Here is a 19,419-nt window from a genome sequence, read left to right as displayed (position 1 = left end):
CCATTGTAATAGCTATGAGAAAAGCCACGACAAACCACGCAAAAACATTTCCTTTAAAAGTCACAGTGACGCTGTAGGGAATCAGTATATTAGCTTACTTCCCAGATTAAAAAGAGCTTGTGCAAAAGTTTGCTCGCCTCCTCAATTATTTCCTCCCAGAGGTCTGTGAAAAGTGTCTGTTTCTGTTAAGAAAATAATGCTTTTTGAAGAGAAGAATGACAAATAAAAAGCATTATTTTTCAATTTAAAAGAGAAGATCCTGATATTACTCATAGGTTTCTGCAGCATTTTCAGATTTCTTCTGGTCTCAGGCAATCTTATGGTTTCTCTGATTTTCACAAGAACCCTATGAAGGAGGTGGGGTCATACTGTTATCCTCATTTCTCAGAAGATGAAACTGAAGCCCAGAATGGTTATAAGCCTCCCCCTTGGTCACTGAGCTGGTCGGTGTCAGAGCCCCCAGCTTGCTGCACGGGTGTCTAGATTGTTTGACAATGGCCACAGGCCATCCATGTCCAGACGGTTTCCTTCACAGAGGCCGGTGTTGCTGAAGGTTCACCCAGAATCTTCATTCTTTGCTTTTATTGCCTTATTTGTCTGTTCTGTTTGTGCCCGGGGATTCTCCTAGGCACTAGAGGTGGATTAACCTGCAAAAAATAAGTTGCAAATGACAAGTGCACGTTCTGGGTAGTCACATAGCAAGAGCTCCTTCCGATTTCTCTGCTCCTGGGTCACTTGGATTTGCTCTTATCTCTCTGGCTCCAAACACTGTGGTGAGATTTCTGCATCTGCTTTGGCTCACAGATTTGGTGTTCCTTTGGGTTTATCTCCTGAAATTTTAGACCTTTGCCTGGTTCCTTAAACCTCAGACACCCCCACCCCGACTCTAGAACCCCAGCCTTATTTAAGCCAAACCCCTGGCCAGACCTGCCCCTGGCCGTCATCAAAGAAAATATGGGATGGGTTTCAAAAATGCTGAGCCTACTGGATGGTTCTTTAGATCTGTGGGCAGAAAACAAAATTTTTCAGACAGTTGGCTGTGTTCATGGTTAAATGAAAGCCAAGGCTGAGATTCACACGTACAGTTACCACCTACTGTGCATACCCAGCTGTACCCTTTGGCTTTCCCAAACAGATCTTGGATGTCACTAACAAATTTAGGGGCTTTTACATGGGACTTAAGAATTTTTTTTGAAGACATAGTAAACTTTATTCAGACTTTGGGATTCACAAAAATATGGAGGAGGAACATGGCAACAAAGAATTCTTAATAAGTTTTTCCGAATACTTTTTGTTAACGTCAGGGATCTTAGGAATTATTAAAGGTCCATACAAGCCATTGTTACATTGTCATCCTGGCATTCACTTCTCACTGTTCTGTTCCTGGCTGTGGTTTTTACCTGAAACAGCATAACTCCTTTTTTTCATTAGTCATTCCAGCATCTGCCAGCCCAATATCAAGAACATCTATAGGGGGTGAAAAGTGACCAACAACTCTTGATGTCATCCTAACTTCAATCAAAAGTACACTGGGATGGGTACAGGCCAACACAGCGGTAATGAAACATTTTTCCCGCTTCAGGAATGCTCTAATTGCCATTGGCCCTTGAAATGGGCTGGGCCACCTATGACGGTGCCCTGGCGGGTGCACAAAAACAAACTGCAAAGCCTAATGGTTAGACATTCTAGGGAATCACCCAGGAGTTTCCCCTTCCCCATTCTGTCTGCCTCATTCGTGCTTGCTTTCCTCTCATTGGCTCCATACTCCTGGCTTGGCAGATTTCATTACCTGCTTTGGCCTACTTGGATTTGACCGCCTTTTGGATTCCACACTTTCTATTTTGGCACTTGAACATGGTTTAGAGCTTTTCCTGCTTCAGAATCTCCCATTGCCCCAGAGACTGTTTGATCTATGGCTTTCTGCACCGCCATTCCCCCACAACCAAGCCTGGTCCTTGGGAGCAGGGACTAGGGAGACTCTCTTAACAACATTCGGAAACATTTTTCAGAACTGGATGAAATAGCCTTTTGAAACAAAATTGAAAATTTATCATCATTATATACTCACCTTATAAGCCGATGGTCATATTAATAAGTGAATTTGGCATGGCAGTATGCATATGTAGGTTCTGAAATAATCTAATAATCCTGCATAATCTTAGGAAGATTCATTGCTTGGCTCAAGTCAAAGGGCACAGCAGGGTTGGGCTAGAATGTGTGGTTATCCCAGTGTGGCTGGAGGTGATGAGATGGCCTAGAGACATATGACAGAGATGACCCTGAGGTTGGCCTCATGATGCACTGCTGTATTAGACTGCTAGGGAGTTTTTGTTCTTTTTGTAGAGGGCAGGAGGATGGCAGAGGGAAGGAGTATTGGAGTGATTGAGAGAGAACAGGATGGGCAAAGCACCCTTGGTTTGGGGCCTTGTCTCTGTTATTTAAACATAGTGGGAAAACAACCTGTCTTCAACAGATAAAATACTAACAAAATTTCTAGGTCCACTGTTAGGAGCTCAGAATACATTTCTCTCTGAAACAATGTTCAACAGGGTTTATGGGATAACATTCATAAACAGAAGTCCTTTACCGATGTTTTTATGCCAAATATTTAAAGTTCTCACGGGCTAGCAGGAAGACATCTCCAATAATGACATCAGATAACATGAAGAGTAAAGAGGCACTTTGACAGAGAGAAATCACCAACTAGTGAGCACTGGGGTAGCTACCACCATTTCTTTCTGCTACAGCAACATGGAAAATCCCAGAGTCATCTCTATCATATGTCTCTTCATAATGATCTTTAGTCATGTTTTTGTCATGTTAGTAATGTTTTATAATGTTATTGATTTTTTTTAAGTTTATAAGAAGATTCACTATATATATATATATCTCAGTATTCTTATTTATGTGACTAATATTTTTTCTATAGATGTATATTTCTAATTGTATAAGGCAAGTTAATAAAAAATAAGGCCAATTATATAATATAAATGTATTTGTATTAGGGAATACATACAAGAAAAGAATACTTCAAAGTATGTATAGATCACATAATGTTACTGTTTGAAAAATACGCAAACTGGTCAATTCTATACTGAAAATACATTGGCCCCATATTTATAGTGATGCTTCCTCCGATTTTAAGCAACATGTATCAGATAAATGTTTTTGTCCTTTTATTTCTATATTTCAAAAAGGAGTCTTTATAAAAAAAGGAACTTTATAATTCCTTTTAAATTCTTTATTTATATTTAGCCCAACTATATCTCTTTTACTCTCATTCACTCAGACATTTAAGTGTCACTGTGGTGCAGGTATCAGGATTAGGTGTGAGGACAATGGGGTGGAGTGTACAAGGTTGAGTGTGGTCAGGGGAGAATAACTAAGATGTACCTTTGAGGAGTTCATAGTATAGTTGGAGAGAAGCCTGCATCTTAAGTACAGGATTATACAACACAGTGTAATAAACACAATGATCAGCGCATGTAGAAAGGGCTGCGGGAGCAGCGAAGACATTGCCAAAGGGGCCAGAAGGCACACAGCAAAAAGGACATTTGAACCACATCTAAGTTTAGCCATATATGGACTCAAAATTCTTTCCAAAGTAGAATGTTGGCTAACGCTCGTTCCCATAATTACTCTGACTAGATGACCTACTTAAACTTGTTGTATCTCTTCTTGGTCGTTACATGATTTCACTGTCTTCTCGTGTGGGCAGGTTGCTGCATTGCAGCTTCATACATTCCGAGGGCATTCTATCCGGCAACCAAGCGAAAGGGCAGGAAGTGAGAACACTCGGGCGTGTGGCTGTCACACGGCAGGTTCCCACATAGCATCCTTCGCCCCTCTTACAACATGGGAGAGTCTTTCCTTTTAGGATTCAATGGTTCCACAGGTTTGGAAGGGTTTGGGAAGGGGATGCTTCCTTGAGTTCTGTTGCTGGGAGAAGACACGAAATTTAACATGTCAAATGGCAAAGGTATAACCACGGTGGAAGGTTTGTCTGTGAACAAGGACTGAAGAGTGTGGAGGTATCGAAGCTGAACAGCAGCCGGAGTGCCTGATAGAACCTCAGCTGCCATTCTCAGGGACTCGGAGGTGGCTCTCTCCCCTTCTGCAGCGATCATCTAGAGAACAGACGTGAAGAAAAGCAAAGTGAGTTCCCTTCTTCCTTCCTGGACAGTTTTAATCACTATTCAGCAAGCATCTATTATGTGGCAGGTGCTGTGAAGCATAGAACAGATGGTCTTCATTTTCAAGGATCTTGCTCTAGGGAAGACAGATTACACCATTAATTGTAATTTAGGGCAGAATTTGTTGAGGCCACAAATGGCAAGTATAGTGAAGTGTTTGGGCGTTAGGTCTAGTGGTCCTTGAAAGGTTAAAAGGATTTTGCCATATAGAGAAAAGGTTGGCCAATATTCCAGGCAAAAACATGGAATCCTGAAAGGGTAGTTCCCAACCTAAGCAAAATGAATGGGGAAGCCTTTCAGAAGGAAAAACACCAGTCTCACCAACTGAATGCCACTTTAAAGTGGGCAGAGAGGGTTAGATTCCACTCTGCCCTGAAGACCATCTTCCTCCCCTGTCCTCCTCCACTTCCCCTCAGTCATCAACCTTGTATGTGGTTAGGGGTTTTTCCACCTACTTCCTGTTCCTTAAAAGAAATCTGCCTCCCCTTCAGTCCTCATTTTCCTCTTCCCATCACCCCATTCCACCCACACAAGTCAGGAGTTGCTGGCAGCCACATCCTCGCTTCTCACTGGCATGTCTGGGTAGAGGCTATGGGTCGCACAGCCTTCTCTTGGCTCTGGTGTTGAGGAAACTGGCCCCTGAGCATGGTTGTCTCTCCAGAGCTTGCGCAGAGCTAGGGAGACAGGTCTGGGTGTCATTAACCTGTAGGTAACAGGTGACTGATATTACCCAGGACAGATGTCAATACAAGAGAAGAAGGATGAAGTATGGTGAGAGGCCTTTAGGGAGAGAGAATGAAGACAAGACTCAATCTGGAGGAGATGGTCCCTGTTACCAATGGCCTCAGAGAGAGGGAGTAGCGGGAGGAGATGTTGCATTAGTCATTTAGGAGCTACAAGCACACTAGCAATTTTAATAGAGTTGGTTGGAGTGGGGGGCACAAGCCAGATTCCTCCCAGAGCCTGGACGAATGGGAGGTGAGGAAGCAAAGGGGAAATGCTCTGCATGAGCAGGCCTTTTGGATTCTCCGGTGCTTCTCAAAGAACAGCCTGCTCTTTGATGGAGGCCAGATGGCCTGCTCCGTGCTGGCTCACCCGCACTCGGGCCTGTCTCTGCGCTTCGGCTTCCACAGCCAGGGAGTGCTGCAGCCCGGCCGGCAGCCTCACGTCCTTACTGAAAGAGAAAGAACGTAGCCAGGTAGGTTTGCGGCACTGCTCTCAGCACTCAGAGCTCCCGTACAGTCTGACCCCCTTCCCTACTGTTCTTCACGATGCACAGGAAATTTGGATTGACAGAGTGCCATCCCTAGATCCCTGGGCAGACAGTCGGCCAAGGGTGTGTCTCAGGGGTCAGTGCCTTAGCGCAGATTTTTTTATCACTGATGCTAAGGTGAGCTATGGTTTTCTCTTTCCATGGAGAACAGATTTTGTGTTGATGGATTATGTTCCTTTCCCCCCCACATAGTTTAATCTAAATCCCAGCTATTAAATTAGAACAATGAAAAAAAACCTTGAAGAGCCACCTGACTACTAATAAGAATAAGGGGAAGTTATCTCAGTTTATACAAGAGAATTGTTTTGAAAAGCACAGAACTGACCAAATAAGAACAATACTTAACGTATTACAAAAAAGATAACAAAATGTTACTTTTACCCCAAATGCAACAATGAAAAATACATGGATAGAAAACAGTCTGGCAGTTCCTCAGAAAGTTAAATATGGAGTTACCGTATGACCCAGTAATTCCACCCCTAGGTATCTGCCCAAGAGAATTGAAAACATGTTCACATAAAAACTTGCACGTGAATGTTCATTGCAGCATTATTCATAATAGCCCCAAAGTGGAAACAACACAAATGTCCATCAGTCGATGAGAAGATAAACAAAATGTGGTCTAGTCACACAATGGAATAATATTCGACCATAAAAAGGAATGACGTACTAATTCATGCTACAGCATGGGTGAACTTTGAAAACATTATGCTACGTGAAAGAAGCCAGACACAGAGGCCACACATTGTATAACTGCCTTTATATACAAAGGCCAGAACAGGCAAATCCAGAGAGAGGAGAGAGAGAGAGAGAGAGAGAGAGAGAGAGAGAGAGAGAGAGAGAGAGAGAGGTTATCAGGGCCTGGGGAGGAGGGAAAATGAGGAGTTTCTGCTAAGGGCGCAGGCTTTGTTTTTGGGGTGAAGGAAATAGTCTAGAATTAGTTGGTAGTGACGGTTGCACCACTTTGTGAATATACTAAAAACCACTGCATTGTACTTGAAAGTGGTTTAAAAGATGAGTTTTATGTTATGTGATTTTATCTCAAAAAAAATTTTTAATTCCTTACAGAGAAAATGAAAGTAATTTGCCCAAATGTCACAATGCTTGTGTTATGTTTATGAGATAATAGGTATAGGTGTTTTTTCTCTTGTCTCCCCCAAATTTATGCTATTATGGTTATAGTCGTACTCACGCAATGAAAATAACTTATCAAGTAAAAATTTTTTTAATAAAACCAAAATATTTCCATTTATCATATTGTTCTTCCCAGTTCATTTCATACCCACATTTCTGTTCTCTCCACTTTGATTCCCCAAATACAGGTCACTGAATCCAAGGCGACCTGCAGAGGGAAGAGTTGAGATGTCAGTGACAGCCTCCAGGTGGTGCAGAGGGAGATCAGACAACAGAAGAAAAGACGATGTGGTGACGGAAGCAGACAGCGGAGTGGTGTAGTTTGACGATGGAGGAAGGGCCGAGTGCTAAGAAATGCAGGCGGCCGCTAGAAGCTGAGATAGGCAAGGTAACGGATTCTCCTTTCAGAACCTCCATTAGGCACTAGCCCTGCTGACACCTTGACTTTGGCCCAGCGAAACTAACTCTGGACTTCTGGCCTTCAAAACTGTTAAAGATTAAATTGATGTGGATTTAAAGCCACCAACCTTGTGGCAATTTGTCATAAAAGCAAAGGGAAATGCTACAGATGGCGTATTTGTTAAATCTCTCTTTTTTTAAAAAAAAAAAAAAAGCTTTTTTTAAAAAAATATATTTTATTGATTTTTTACAGAGAGGAAGAGAGAGAGATAGAGAGTTAGAAACATCGATGAGAGAGAAACATCGATCAGCTGCCTCCTGCACATCTCCCACTGGGGATGTGCCCGCAACCCAGGTACATGCCCTTGACCGGAATCAAACCTGGGACCTTTCAGTCCGCAGGCCGACGCTCTATCCACTGAGCCAAACCGGTTTTTTCGGCTGTTAAATCTCTTTTAAAATGCATTATTAGAAACAGAGTCTGTAGTTTTCTCCCAAATAACAAGTTCTTTCAGTGACAGGTGCTTGCACGGCCTTCCTGCTGGTGGCACGCGTTTCCCCCACGTCCAGTCCCGGGAGGCGGGAGAAAATGAACTGTGGGTTCTGGAGAAAAGTGGACAAGGCATGGAGCTCCACATGTGGGCTCACATTCTTTTCCTTCTTAATTATTTCTTAGTTGTTAGATAACTGATACGCTTAGTGCATTGAGAAACCTGAGAAGACTGACGAGTTTGGGAGCTTGGTGAGAGGAAGGAGTGTTGAAAAAGCCGTCACAGAGGAGGTGGCATCTTAAAGAACAAATAGGATTTTGCCTGTGGAGAAAGGGAAGTATTCCATGCGGAGGAGACAGCCTAAGAGGAGGCAAGGAGCCGGCGGAATGCTAAGGAGGCTGGAGTATCGGACACACGGGGGAAGGACAGCAAGAAGTGAGGCTGCAACACCTGGGCTGTTTCTTCACTCAGCCACTATCAGGCTGCTGTGTGATCGCCCTGTGCCAGGCCCTGAGACAGAGAGAGGAATAACATGGCCCCTGCCATATGGAGTTCATAACCCGGAAGACAAACGTATAAATACATAAAGTATAATTCAGTGTAACAAGGCAAGCTTCAATGTCAAGAGTCGGGACTTTATCCTTTAATGGGGAGGGAAGAACAGGAAGAGCGGATGAACAGGTACAGAGGAGGGGCACACTTGGATGGTTTTTACATTCCAGAGCAACAACTCTCCTGTGTCCCTCTTGTTATAACTTTCCCTCTTTTTAGCTTCTCTTGTTTACTGAATTCTTCCCTTTATTTACAACCAGGATGCTAACCACTGTTTTATCAGTAGCAAGTGGGACAACTCACAAACATTTGGGTTCTTCATTTTCTCGGATTAGTGTCCGCTCAGGCCCCATCAGCACGATTATTATCAACGCCTTTGGTCCTTAGATCCTCCTGTTGGAGGTCCCTCTTTCAGCTAGTCATGATTCATCACCCCCTAACTCAGTTCTGTGCCCCATGGCCTCATGACAGGCTCTGTCACTGGAGGTAACTACCATTTGACTGGTCAGTTTTCTGGAATCCTGCTTTGTTCTTGCCTCTCTTCTTAATGCCTTTGCCAATCTTGAGAGGCAGTTCTGGCTTTTCTCTCCCTCTCCCTCCCCTATTTCAAAATCAGTTAAATCTAGATGATTGGGAATTAATCATGTAAGGGTCTGTGACATCTTTTTATCTGAAAGTCTGATTTGAACTTACCATTGTTTAACTTTGTTTCCCCAACTAGACAGCTCCCAGGAGACATTCCTTATCATCTTGGTATGCCACCAACCTCTCCCATCCAGCCCCCATCCTCACCCCGCCAGCCCCCACTCGCACCACTTTGTGCTATGTGGGCACTTTACAATGAGTCTGAAGCTGCTGGAGTAGGGTTGAGAGCAAAAACTATGGCAATGACTGCCTAACCTGCACCACACTGGTGACTATGATTGGCTCAGGATCAATCTGATAATCTTTTATTTAGCTATCAGTTTCTTAAGGGGTAGCACCTTCAACAGTGAAGGCCTGGCACATGACAGATTCAATAAATGATCAATGAAGGAAATGAATGAAAAATAAAGGTATATTTCCACACATTCAATGTTAAATTTATTGAAGTACCTTTACATCTTGGGCGATGCTCTTCCTCTCTAGAAGAATTTCAGTGAGGGATCGATGTGCTAGCAGACGCTTCATGGTGGTTTGCACGAGGAACTGAATAGTTTTGGACACATGAGCAAGACTGCTTAGGAGAAGAGAGGCATTTTCTATTCGGTAGTAGCAGATGGCATCTATCTCCATTATAAACATGTCTTTGGTCACAACCTACGCAGAAAAGAAGGTGTGGCTGTCAGGTCTCATTCTTGGACTCCTTTCCTGTTCGAGATTAAAGGAACGGGAACTAAATGTGTTCAAGGGGAATTTTCTCAAAGGGCGATTTTAGCAAGAAAAAAAGCTAAAAAGTAGTTGGCCTACCCATTATTCAAAATAGACGTGTTTCTGAAGATTAAGGAGTTTTTATTAACTACGCCAAAGCATTCACAATGTAAGGGAGTCCTGTTGTAAATATTTTTGTAAAAAAAATCAGGAAGAATTTTCTTACATGAAGAAAACAGTTGCTTATCAGGTCTTTTTAACTGATGCCCCCAAAAATGTGCTCAAGAGAAGCAGGGTCTGGGAGGCAAGTACGTGCATGCTCTGCGTGCTGGGTGTACACTAGAGGGCAGGCTGGTAATGCATGCCCAGTGCCCTCACAGACGCATGTGCTCAGCATGTCCATGTTCAGACCCTTCACAAGGACATACAAGGATTTAGCTGCAGGGATGTTATTCACAGTATTGCTTACTGTAATAAGAAATTGGAAACAACCTAATATCAACAATAGGGAATTATAAATTGTGGTACATATGTCCATACATTAGAATGCTTTGTGTCCATGTAAAATAAAAGGGTAGAAACATAGCTAATATATGAAAAGATGATCACAAAAATTTGGGGTAAAAAAAAAAAGTCATGCTAGGCCAGCTGGTGTGGCTCAGTGGTTGAGTGTCAACCCAGGAACCAAGAGGTAACGATTCAGAAAAAAAAAGAGGTAAGGATTCAATTCCAGTTAAGGTGCATGCCCAGGTTGTGGACTCGATCCCCAGTAGGGAGCGTGCTGGAGGCAGCTGATTGATGTTAACGTTTTTCTGTCATTGATGTTTCTCTCCCTTCCTCTCTCTCTAAAATCAATTAAAATATATTAAAAATAAATAAGTCATGCTACTATGGAATGTATGGTTTGATATATATTCCTGTCTGTAAATATAACCACACACAGACATAAGTCTGAAAAGATACACTCCAAAATATCTACATCTGTCTATAGGTAGTAGGATTAGGGGTAAATTTTATTTATTTCTTTTTTACATTTTATTATCTGAAGTAAGCCTTTAAATATATATAATTTCTGTTTTTATTTAACAAAAGAAAGCATAGGAAAGATCTTTAAACTGAAAGTGGGGGACAGTTAGGAAAGGCTTATAAATCTAAATTACCAATAGGAAAATCTAGGTGTTATCTCTACTTTTTAAATTTATTTGTGGTAAAATACACATAACATCAAATTTACCATCTTAACCATTTTTAAGTGTACAGTTCAGTAATGTTAATTGCATTCATATTGTTGTACAACCAATCTCCAGAACTCTTTTCATCTTGTAAAACTGAAACCCATTAAACAAGAACTTTCCATTCCTCTCCCCAACCCTTGAACCCCCCACTCTACTTTCTGTCTCTATGAGTTTAATTACTCTAGGTACCTAGTATAAGTGGAATCATACAATATTGTCTTTTCATGACTGGTTTATTTCACTTAGCTTAATGTTCTCCAGGTTCATCCATGATGTTGTAAGTGTCTGAATTTCCTTACTTTTCAAGGTTGAATAATTTTCCATGATAGATATATACCACATTTTGTTTATTCAGCCATTGATGGACACTTGGGTTTCTTTCACCTCTTGGCCATTGTAACAATATTGCTATGAACATGGGTATATAAATACCTCTTCAAATTTTTGCTTTCAGTTCCTTGGGGTATATACCCAGAAGTGGAATTGCTGGACCTAATGGCAATTCTGTTTTAAATTTTTTGAGGAATTGCTGTACTGTTTTCCACAGCAGCGGTACCATTTCACATACACACTAATAGTACACAAGGGTTGCAATGCCTGCATTTGTTATTTCCTGGCTTTTTTTTCCCTTCTCTTTGGTGGCCATCCTAATATATGTGAGGTGGTATCTCATTGTGGTTTTGATTTGCATTTTTCTAATGATTAGTGATTTTGAACATTTGTTCATGTGTTTGTTGACAATTTGTATATTTTCTTTCGAAACGTGCTATTCAAGTCTGTATTAGCCAGGTCTCTCCAGAGAAATAGAATGTGTGTGTGTGTGTGTGTGTGTGTGTGTGTGTGTGTGTCTAGAAAGAGAGAGAGGAAGAGATTTTAAGGAATTGGCTTACACAATTGTAGAGGCTGAGAAAAAGCCATGCTAGCCCAGCTGGTGTGTCCAAAATCTTCAGGAGAGGTCAACAGGGGACTCAAGGAAAAGTTGATGTTGCCGCTCCAGCCTGAGAGCAGTCTGTTGGCAGAATTCTCTCCTCCTCCAGGGGTAGGCAGTCTTTCTCTTGAAGCCTCCAGCTGATTGGTGAGGCCCAGCCACATTATAGAATGTAATCTGCCTTACTCAAAGTCTACTGATTTAGTATTAATCGTACCTAAAAGTACTTTCACAGCAAAATCCAGTTGTTTCTGACCAAATATCTAGGTACCATCGCTCAGTCAAGTTGATACATAAAAATTAACTATCGCAAGTCCTTTTTTTGTTTGTTTGTTTGCTTTCTTGTTGAGTTGTAAGATGTCTTTATATATCTTAGATATTAACCCTTTATCAGACATGTTATTTTCTTCCATCCCATAGAGTGCCTGTTCATTCTGTCGATTGTGTCCTTTGATGTTCGGGATTTTTTTCATTTTGATGTAGTCCATATCTCTAGTTTCCTTTTCTACTTTTGATCTTAAGTAGTCATTTTGCCCTAGATCAGCTTTGTAAAATGTAGAGAAAGCAACATCCATCATTTGGCTTACCTCATGAAAGGGTATCTCCAAGGTTTGGAGACGAAGGTCAACTTTGTGGTAGGTGTCCAGGCAGGGCAAAAAGAAGAAAAGACCTAGGAGAGGGGGAGGAGAAAGTTACAGGTGAATGGCTAGCATGGAGACTGTTTGGGGTTCACTTTTGGGGGGGTCAGGCTGCACATTTCATTGCTTTTCTTATCCTGCAACTACACACAGGCCATTGGGTGACCCCACCACTATCCCTGTAGTGTCTGTTGTTGCTAAGGTTACTGTATAATTTGTTGTTCAATCTGGAACACTTTTGAGAGTGAAAAGAGAGCACTGTTACAACCTACTCCAGGACAACAGGCATAAACAGAGATTATCCTTGGCAAAATAGGCTGTATGATCACCTTGGTCTGTTGATTATGAATCTTCAAACATGATTTATGTCTTCTAGTCTGATCTCTATTCTCTACCTTCTTCTGTAGAGCTGGCCTGGAATTTGGACCCTTTCCAATATATGCACCATGGGACTTTGCTCCTTTTCATGCCTTCCTGGCTCGCTTGGCTATCCAAATCCCAACTGCTAGACCTTTCAGACTAACCATGCTTCTATCAGTACCCATTATCAGCTTGGACCTCTGTACATCAGCTCCACTAGATTTTAAGGTCCTTGAATTCAGAAACCATGTCTCATTCATATTTATATCTCTGTTAGTTACATAGTATCTGAAATATAAGAAGTGCTCAATCTGTTTTTCTTCAGTTCCACCAACTAAAGACCACTTTATTACCTGGACGCTGAACTTTTGTCTATTTCCCATAGTTTGGTCTGACCCTCTCGACTTTGAATTAGCTTAGCTTTGCTCTGAGAATTCACAGAACTCTGACCATACACACATTCTACTAAAACTGGTGCCTGGACATGGATTCTAAGCCTACCTGTTACTCTGGCCAGCCTGGCCCTGGCATTTAGTTCTCTGCTCCCATCTTCTCTCTTGGTTATTGTGATCTGGTAGTAATGCTCTCTGAAGAATTTCTTAATAAAACTTGCTACAAGTACCAGATTGGAAAATGGAGATACCATGAATCAAGTTATTTCATGTAATCTAAGGTCGATATTACAAATATGCATGGATTGAAGAAACTGGCAAGTCTACAGGTGGTTAAAAAACTGTTCCTTACCAGGGCCTTTGGCTCTCCCAGGAAGCAGATGTCCCAGTCGGAATATAATTACTCTCTCATATTCTTGTACAACCTAAAAGCAAATTTAATACTTTTGAATCACGCCAAGAAAGAAAAAGAGAGTCTTCTAAGGCCTTCACATGAGAGTAATGCTAAGTATCAGGAATCTTTGGTTTTGAGAACCAAGAAAAAACTAGATATGTAGGTTTCCAAAATCTACATTCAGTAAGTGTAGAATTTTAGAAACCAATAAAAAAACCTATATTGGCCGTGTTCATTTTTGAGCCTGTGAACAGAATTTTTATTAAAGAGCCATGATTATCTAAAAATAATAATAATAATGCTTCCACTAATGTTTGATAGTCCCTAACTCAAAGAAATCAGAGCATGTTTTCCACAGCATGTTCAATCTTGTATTTTTCTGTGACTTCTGTATGATTAGCTTTTATATGTCTCAACAGAAAGAGGGAGTATATTTTAATACCAGTTCTTACATTTTGTTTCAAATTGTGAGAAGTATTGCAAAATAATACCTGAATCTTCTACCTTAGGACACTGGAAATAGAAGAGCAAACTAAACCTAAAGCAAGAAGAAATAAGTTAATGAAGATTAGAGTGGAAATAAATGCAATAGAGAAGAGAAAACCAATAGAGAAAATCAGCAAAACCAAAAGTTGGTTCTTTGAAAACATCAACAAAATTGACCAATATTTATCTAGACTGACCAATAAAAAAGAAGACTCAAATTGCTAAAACCAGGAATTAAAGAGGAATGATACAGGGACATCACTACTGTCCTTAAAGAAATAAAAAATATTATAAGAAAAAATACTATGAACTATACACCAACAAATTAGATAACTTAGATGAAATGGACAAAATCCTACAGATACACAAACTACCAAAACTGACTTAAGAAGAAAAACAAAAACTGAAAAGAACTAGAAGAGATTAAATTAGTAGTTTAAAAATTTCACACTAAGAAAAATCCATGATTAGATGGCTTCACTAGGGAATTTTGCCAAGCGTTTAAAGAAAAAGTAATGCCAGTGAGTCACAAATTCTCCTCCATTCTGGCCACTAATTTGTTCCCAAGTATGACTGGCAGACGGGCAGGCACCCTCCCATGTCACTCAGACCTTACTGGGCATGTATCTAAACTGCCTTTGTCTAGTCCCATCCCCCATCAATCAGTGGGGAACAGACTTGGAGAATGTTAAAGGCAGCTTTTTGGCAAAGCTGTATAAATGGCATGCTTATTATATGTAGTCTGTCTAGTCTTCCCTTTTTTCCTTTCCTGTTAAATAATAGCCAGGTTATTACAATGGCATCATTTGTGTTACAGAGGGCAGATGACCTAGGTGTAGCCCCTGTGTTGAAGGGGCTCTCCATCTAATCAGAGAGATGGGGTGTCAAAAAATACTATACATGTGGTAAGTGCTAGAATGGGTGTCGAAGCAGAGTGACACCAGAGCACGAGGAAGGAAATGACAGTCTGGGGAAGTCAAGGAAGTCTTCACAGTTACATGTGAGCAATGTCTTAAAGGAGTAGGTGCTCTCCTGGGAGGTGAGTGGGGAGGGCATTCCATGCGGAGCAGACAGCCCTTATCAAAACACAGAAGTAAAAGTGGGCATGATGTAGTTAGTGAGAGGCTTCAGGAGATTAAAGGATCTCACCTTTATGCAGAACCAGACAGAAAAAGGGAAGGTCACGATGATGATGAGCAGGGATGCGAGGACAAGAAGCCACTCACAGGCCCCTAACCCAGAAGACTTGGTACCTTCAAAAAGAAGAAGAAGGAGTATATTAAAACTTCACCATCTTCACTGACTAGCATGTGTTGTCCAGACCTTGGTATTAGGGTCAGAACAGTTTGTAGACTTCCATGGGAATATTAGAATAAGCTGGGTATCAGCGAAGTCAGTTCACAGGGCTAGGCTACTGTCTGTGTGAAGGGCCATGTGGGCCTATGGAAGGTGGAGCAGGCCCCTGAAAAGGCAGAATTGTGTTTCCCAAACATTTGACCAGGCAATGTTTTCTCCAAGGAAATTATGTTCTATGGAGTTTATTTCTCATGTAATATACTTTGGAAAATGCTGCTCCATTGACATCATGCTAGCCTTTTTTCTTCTTATTCTTCCTTAAGAGCAATAACAGTGTTATTGCCATATTTAATTAGTAAATAAAAATATTTCACTTACAGTGGTAACCATGCCAAGTAAAAACAAATAAATGCACATACAGACAAAATTATATTTTATAAGTAAAGAAAGGCCTCAAAATTCCTTCACACAGTAATTAAAGATATGAACAGGAAACTAATACTAGTATCTATACCCAAAACCTAACTTAAAGATTTGCTCACAAAATATTCTCTTGGAATCAGTTCCTTGAATATCCGATTTGTTTAAATGACTAGTGAACCATTAAATGTTAAAGTAGGAAGAGCCTTTAGATAAGACATAGCCCAAGAATCCCCAGCATTTTAGTAAAGAGATGCGTTCTGTCCTTTCTCCTAAATCTTAAGTAGCCTGGAAGGGGGAGTGTGGGCTAAGGGAGGCAGAGGAGTGGATGTTGCTGCTTCTTGCTCCCCTTCCTCCTGGGAGCCATCGAAACCTCCCCGACAAGGGCTCAGCAAGGCCGCCTCATCCTCAATGAGACTTCTCATCCATTGCGTAGGGCCCCAGGCTCTAGTCACTTGAACGAAGTCCACACAGATGAAACTGCTTGCCCAAGGCCACAGCTGGTCCGTGGCAATGCTGGGACCATGACCAGAAATCAGGGGCAGCGCGGGCAAGGAGGAGCTTTTCCATCAGACTGTCTTACTCTAGAATTCAGGCATCTCCACCTCCCAGCTGCAGGTCTTGGGCAAGTTACCAAGTCCTCAGCATTTTCCCTCATCTGTGAGATGGGAATGACACTACTCAGTAAAACACCTAGGCTTCCTTCCGTGGCTCCCTCTACGTTGTAGCCTGAACCACATACAAGACTCCATTCTCAGCAATACTATAGCAGTGAACTCAACAACCATTTAATGACTGGACGTTTCTGGCTGACGAAAGGGCATCAGGTGGACAAAACAGCTCCAGCATGTACGGCATTGCTGGTAACTAGGAAATGTTACAATTTCCTAGCCAGCAGAAAACAATATAATGCAACTATTCCTTACTTAATTTCCTTTAAGCTTTATCCTACACTTAAAGTGGAATAGTTTTTCTTTTGTTCATTAAAAAAAAAAAAAATTGGAAGCAGATACATTTGTTCCTAATGGTTGCTTCACCCCGAAGAAGCCAAACAGACAACTTTCCCTGTGATTCCCTCCTTCCATCTGACTTTGCTCTCTTGCAGCTTGCAGGGATCCTGTTTTAACGGAATGTGTTCCTTGAGCCAGGCTTTGTGCACGGTGCCTCATCTCCTTTCATCCTCACAGCTACCCTCTGGGCCAGGTCCTGCCGCCATCCCGGGTGCCTATGAATGAGCACATGGGTAGCCAGCGGCTGAGCTGAGATTTAAACTCGGGTCTGGCTCTTCTCTACGTGGCTCTGCTCCCTCTACTTTTAGAAAAGTGATCATCCCAAAGAGGCTTCAGCATGCGTTTCCGTGGGATTGAAGGGTGGGAGTGAGGATGGAAAAATAAGTTGAATAGTTGCCCGGAGCCACCAGCCCGTGCACGTCTTCACTTAGATGAGGTGCCCGTAAACTCTTCCGTGGCCATAAACCCAGCGGCAGGGTTTCTTTGCCGTGTGCATTGGTCCCTAACCCAGACCACACTCCCTCCGACCTCCCCATTCTGGAGATCCACGGTATTTAGTTGATGTTACTTGTATTTCTTCGGATGCATTTGGCAGCTGCCCCTTGTGGGGGTGTCTTCCAGGCCCTGGCCTCGGTGGCTCGGGGCATGGAGGCGCATTCCACTGTATCTGACATCCCTCGGCTGCCACTTGGAAAGGCCGCTCTCGCTCCCGGGCCCCCAACCTGCCCGCGGTACCTTCCTCAGGCCGCTCGCTCTCCAGCGGCGCCATCGCCTCGGTGCCCTCCTCGCCGGAGCCCCGCACATCATCCACGTCCACCACGGTGGCTGCCACGGCAGCCGCGGGCGCGCGGGTCTCCCGGGGGCTCCCTTCCTGCCCGACGTCCCGCCGCTCGCGCCCCGCATCCCGGCGCCCGCGGCCTCCACCGCCCCGCTCCGCCTTCGCCCTCCGGTTCTCCTTGCGGGGGGCCCCGCCGCCACTCCCCCGGGCCTCTCGGGAGGAGCTCCGCGCCCTCCTGTCCATCCTCCGAGCTGCCGGCGGGAGCGCGGTCCCTGCAGAGTCGCCTTCGGCGTGTCCCTGGGGGACGGTCTTGAACGGGGACCGGGGCGGGGGGTGGGGGTGGGGGTGGGGGGGAGGGCGGGGCCCGGGGAGGGTCGCCGCCGGGCGGGGGCTTCGCTCCTGGTGGCCGGGGCAGCGGCTGCTCAGAGGAGCTATGGACGCGCCCGCCGACGGGTGTGACTTTCCGCAGTGAGTGTGCGAAGCCCGTGAGCCGGGTCGCGGTGTTTAAAATGTGTTTCCTGTGGACCATGCACCTGACATGCCGGGCGGGGCCGTGAAGGCCTCTGCTTAGGGGCCTCGGCACTGCTGGCGAGCTTGAGGGAACAAGCCGTCCAAGTCGGGTAACTTGAAGGTAAAGTTAGAAACGTCTCCCCAAGCCGTCCTGGCTCCCCCTTGGGGTCCTCCCCAAGCTCTTCCCCGCCCCCTAATTTATTTCACGTCCTGGCCCTGATCTTTCTGCAAATGCTTTGACTGGTAATGGTGTTTGCACTACTCCTGGGAGGATTTAGATTTTAAAAAGGGGAAAGGAAGTCTTTCGGATCTCTATTCTCTCTCACACACACACTTATGTTTTATTTTTATTAATTTACTAGAGGCCTGGTGCATGAAAATTCGTGCACTTAGGTGCCCTTAGGGGGTCCCTCAGCCCAGCCTGAGCCGTTTCACAGTCCGGGACCCCTCCGGGGATGTCCACCTGCCAGCTTAAGCCACGGTCAGACATCCTTAGCGCTGCCAAGGAGGCAGGAGAGGCTCCCACATCAGCCCGGCTTGTGTTGAGCCTAAGCTCCCCCTCTTGGAGTGCACTTCCCACCAGGGGCAGCTCCTGCATTGAGCTTCTGCCCCCTGGTGGTCAGTGCTGGTCATAGCAACCGGTCGTTCCCAGTGGTTCTGCTGTTAGGGTCAATTTGCATATTACCCTTTTAGTATGTAGGATTATCTTTACTAGGGCTTGAGCCTGTTGATGGCGTCATGCTTCTTGAAGGGCCTCAGGAGGGAAGAGATCTGATTAAACTTGTTTTTAGGGGAGGGACACTTTTGTCCTTGACGACGCCTGTTCTCCTGCTTCCTTGCTGAAGGCAGGAGTTTCGCGATGCCAAGGTTCCCTGACAGTGCTCCATCGGGCAGCAGACCTGGGAGCCGACACACTCTCTGCCCAGGAGCTTGAAACAATGAATAAGCTTCTCTTTTACTCTCTATACATAATCTGTTTCACACTGAATTCAAGGTTGGTCTAGGTAATCGTACAAATCAAGATTTATGATTCTACTCAAATAGCTCAGATCACATGATGGTAGAAATAACGTTCACTTATCTTTTTCAATATTTGAGTTCACACAGCAGTACATAGTTTTTTTTCCCTCTCTCAAAAATCTTACTAGAGAATGAGAACCTAAAGTAACACCAAAGGGTTTGGAAAAACCATGCCACTACTTTCTTCCATAGATTCCAAGTTTAGGCTACTGGGAATAGAGTAATTAAAAGATTAGTAATAAAGCAAGTTGAATAGATGTGGTTTTTACTCTCTAACCCTTTTTATTGCCTGGGTTCCCTAAGGGAGGACAAATGTTTCCTCTCCTGTGCCTGCCTCAATGAACGCTCCTGCCGAGAGCAGCACAATGAGAAAAATTCTGAGGCTGCATTTGGCCCACAGAGGGAAAAGTACCATGGTTATTTAGTATTTGCTCAAATTCATAGCTGCCATTGTACATAGCTAGTTTATCATCCTGTAAAGATTTCCCCGTGTGAAAAAGTATGAAACTGTTGGTAGCATTTACTGATATCTTTTTTCTCAGCCTTTGTTACAAATTAAT

At 43.3% G+C, this 19,419-nt stretch overlaps 1 protein-coding gene across 4 annotated transcripts; it reads right to left on the bottom strand.

The window, feature by feature from the left end:
* Positions 1–533: 533 nt before the first annotated feature.
* NPHS2 (NPHS2 stomatin family member, podocin) lies at positions 534–17,606 on the bottom strand. 4 transcript variants are annotated; one of them, XR_004973405.1, is made up of 10 exons: positions 17,287–17,606; positions 14,975–15,078; positions 13,298–13,370; positions 13,055–13,165; positions 12,143–12,225; positions 9,138–9,341; positions 6,753–6,808; positions 5,289–5,367; positions 3,658–4,127; positions 534–647 (listed from the first exon to the last, which is right to left on the bottom strand). XR_004973405.1 is itself a non-coding variant. In XM_036344537.1 (9 exons), exons 1-9 carry the CDS (start codon positions 17,570–17,572, stop codon positions 3,849–3,851), a joined length of 1,275 nt encoding a protein of 424 aa, XP_036200430.1. In that variant the 5' UTR covers positions 17,573–17,606; the 3' UTR covers positions 3,031–3,848. The 4 variants fall into 4 exon arrangements, 3 of the variants coding, with proteins under 3 accessions (XP_036200430.1, XP_036200431.1, XP_036200432.1); XM_036344537.1 differs by lacking the exon at positions 534–647 and having other exon boundaries at positions 3,031–4,127; XM_036344539.1 differs by lacking the exons at positions 534–647; positions 3,658–4,127 and adding an exon at positions 4,134–4,269.
* Positions 17,607–19,419: the final 1,813 nt, after the last annotated feature.

Source organism: Myotis myotis, unplaced genomic scaffold, assembly GCF_014108235.1.
Source record: "Myotis myotis isolate mMyoMyo1 unplaced genomic scaffold, mMyoMyo1.p scaffold_m19_p_18, whole genome shotgun sequence".
Lineage (NCBI taxonomy): Eukaryota > Metazoa > Chordata > Mammalia > Chiroptera > Vespertilionidae > Myotis > Myotis myotis.
This window is presented reverse-complemented; position numbering and strand designations above follow the sequence as displayed.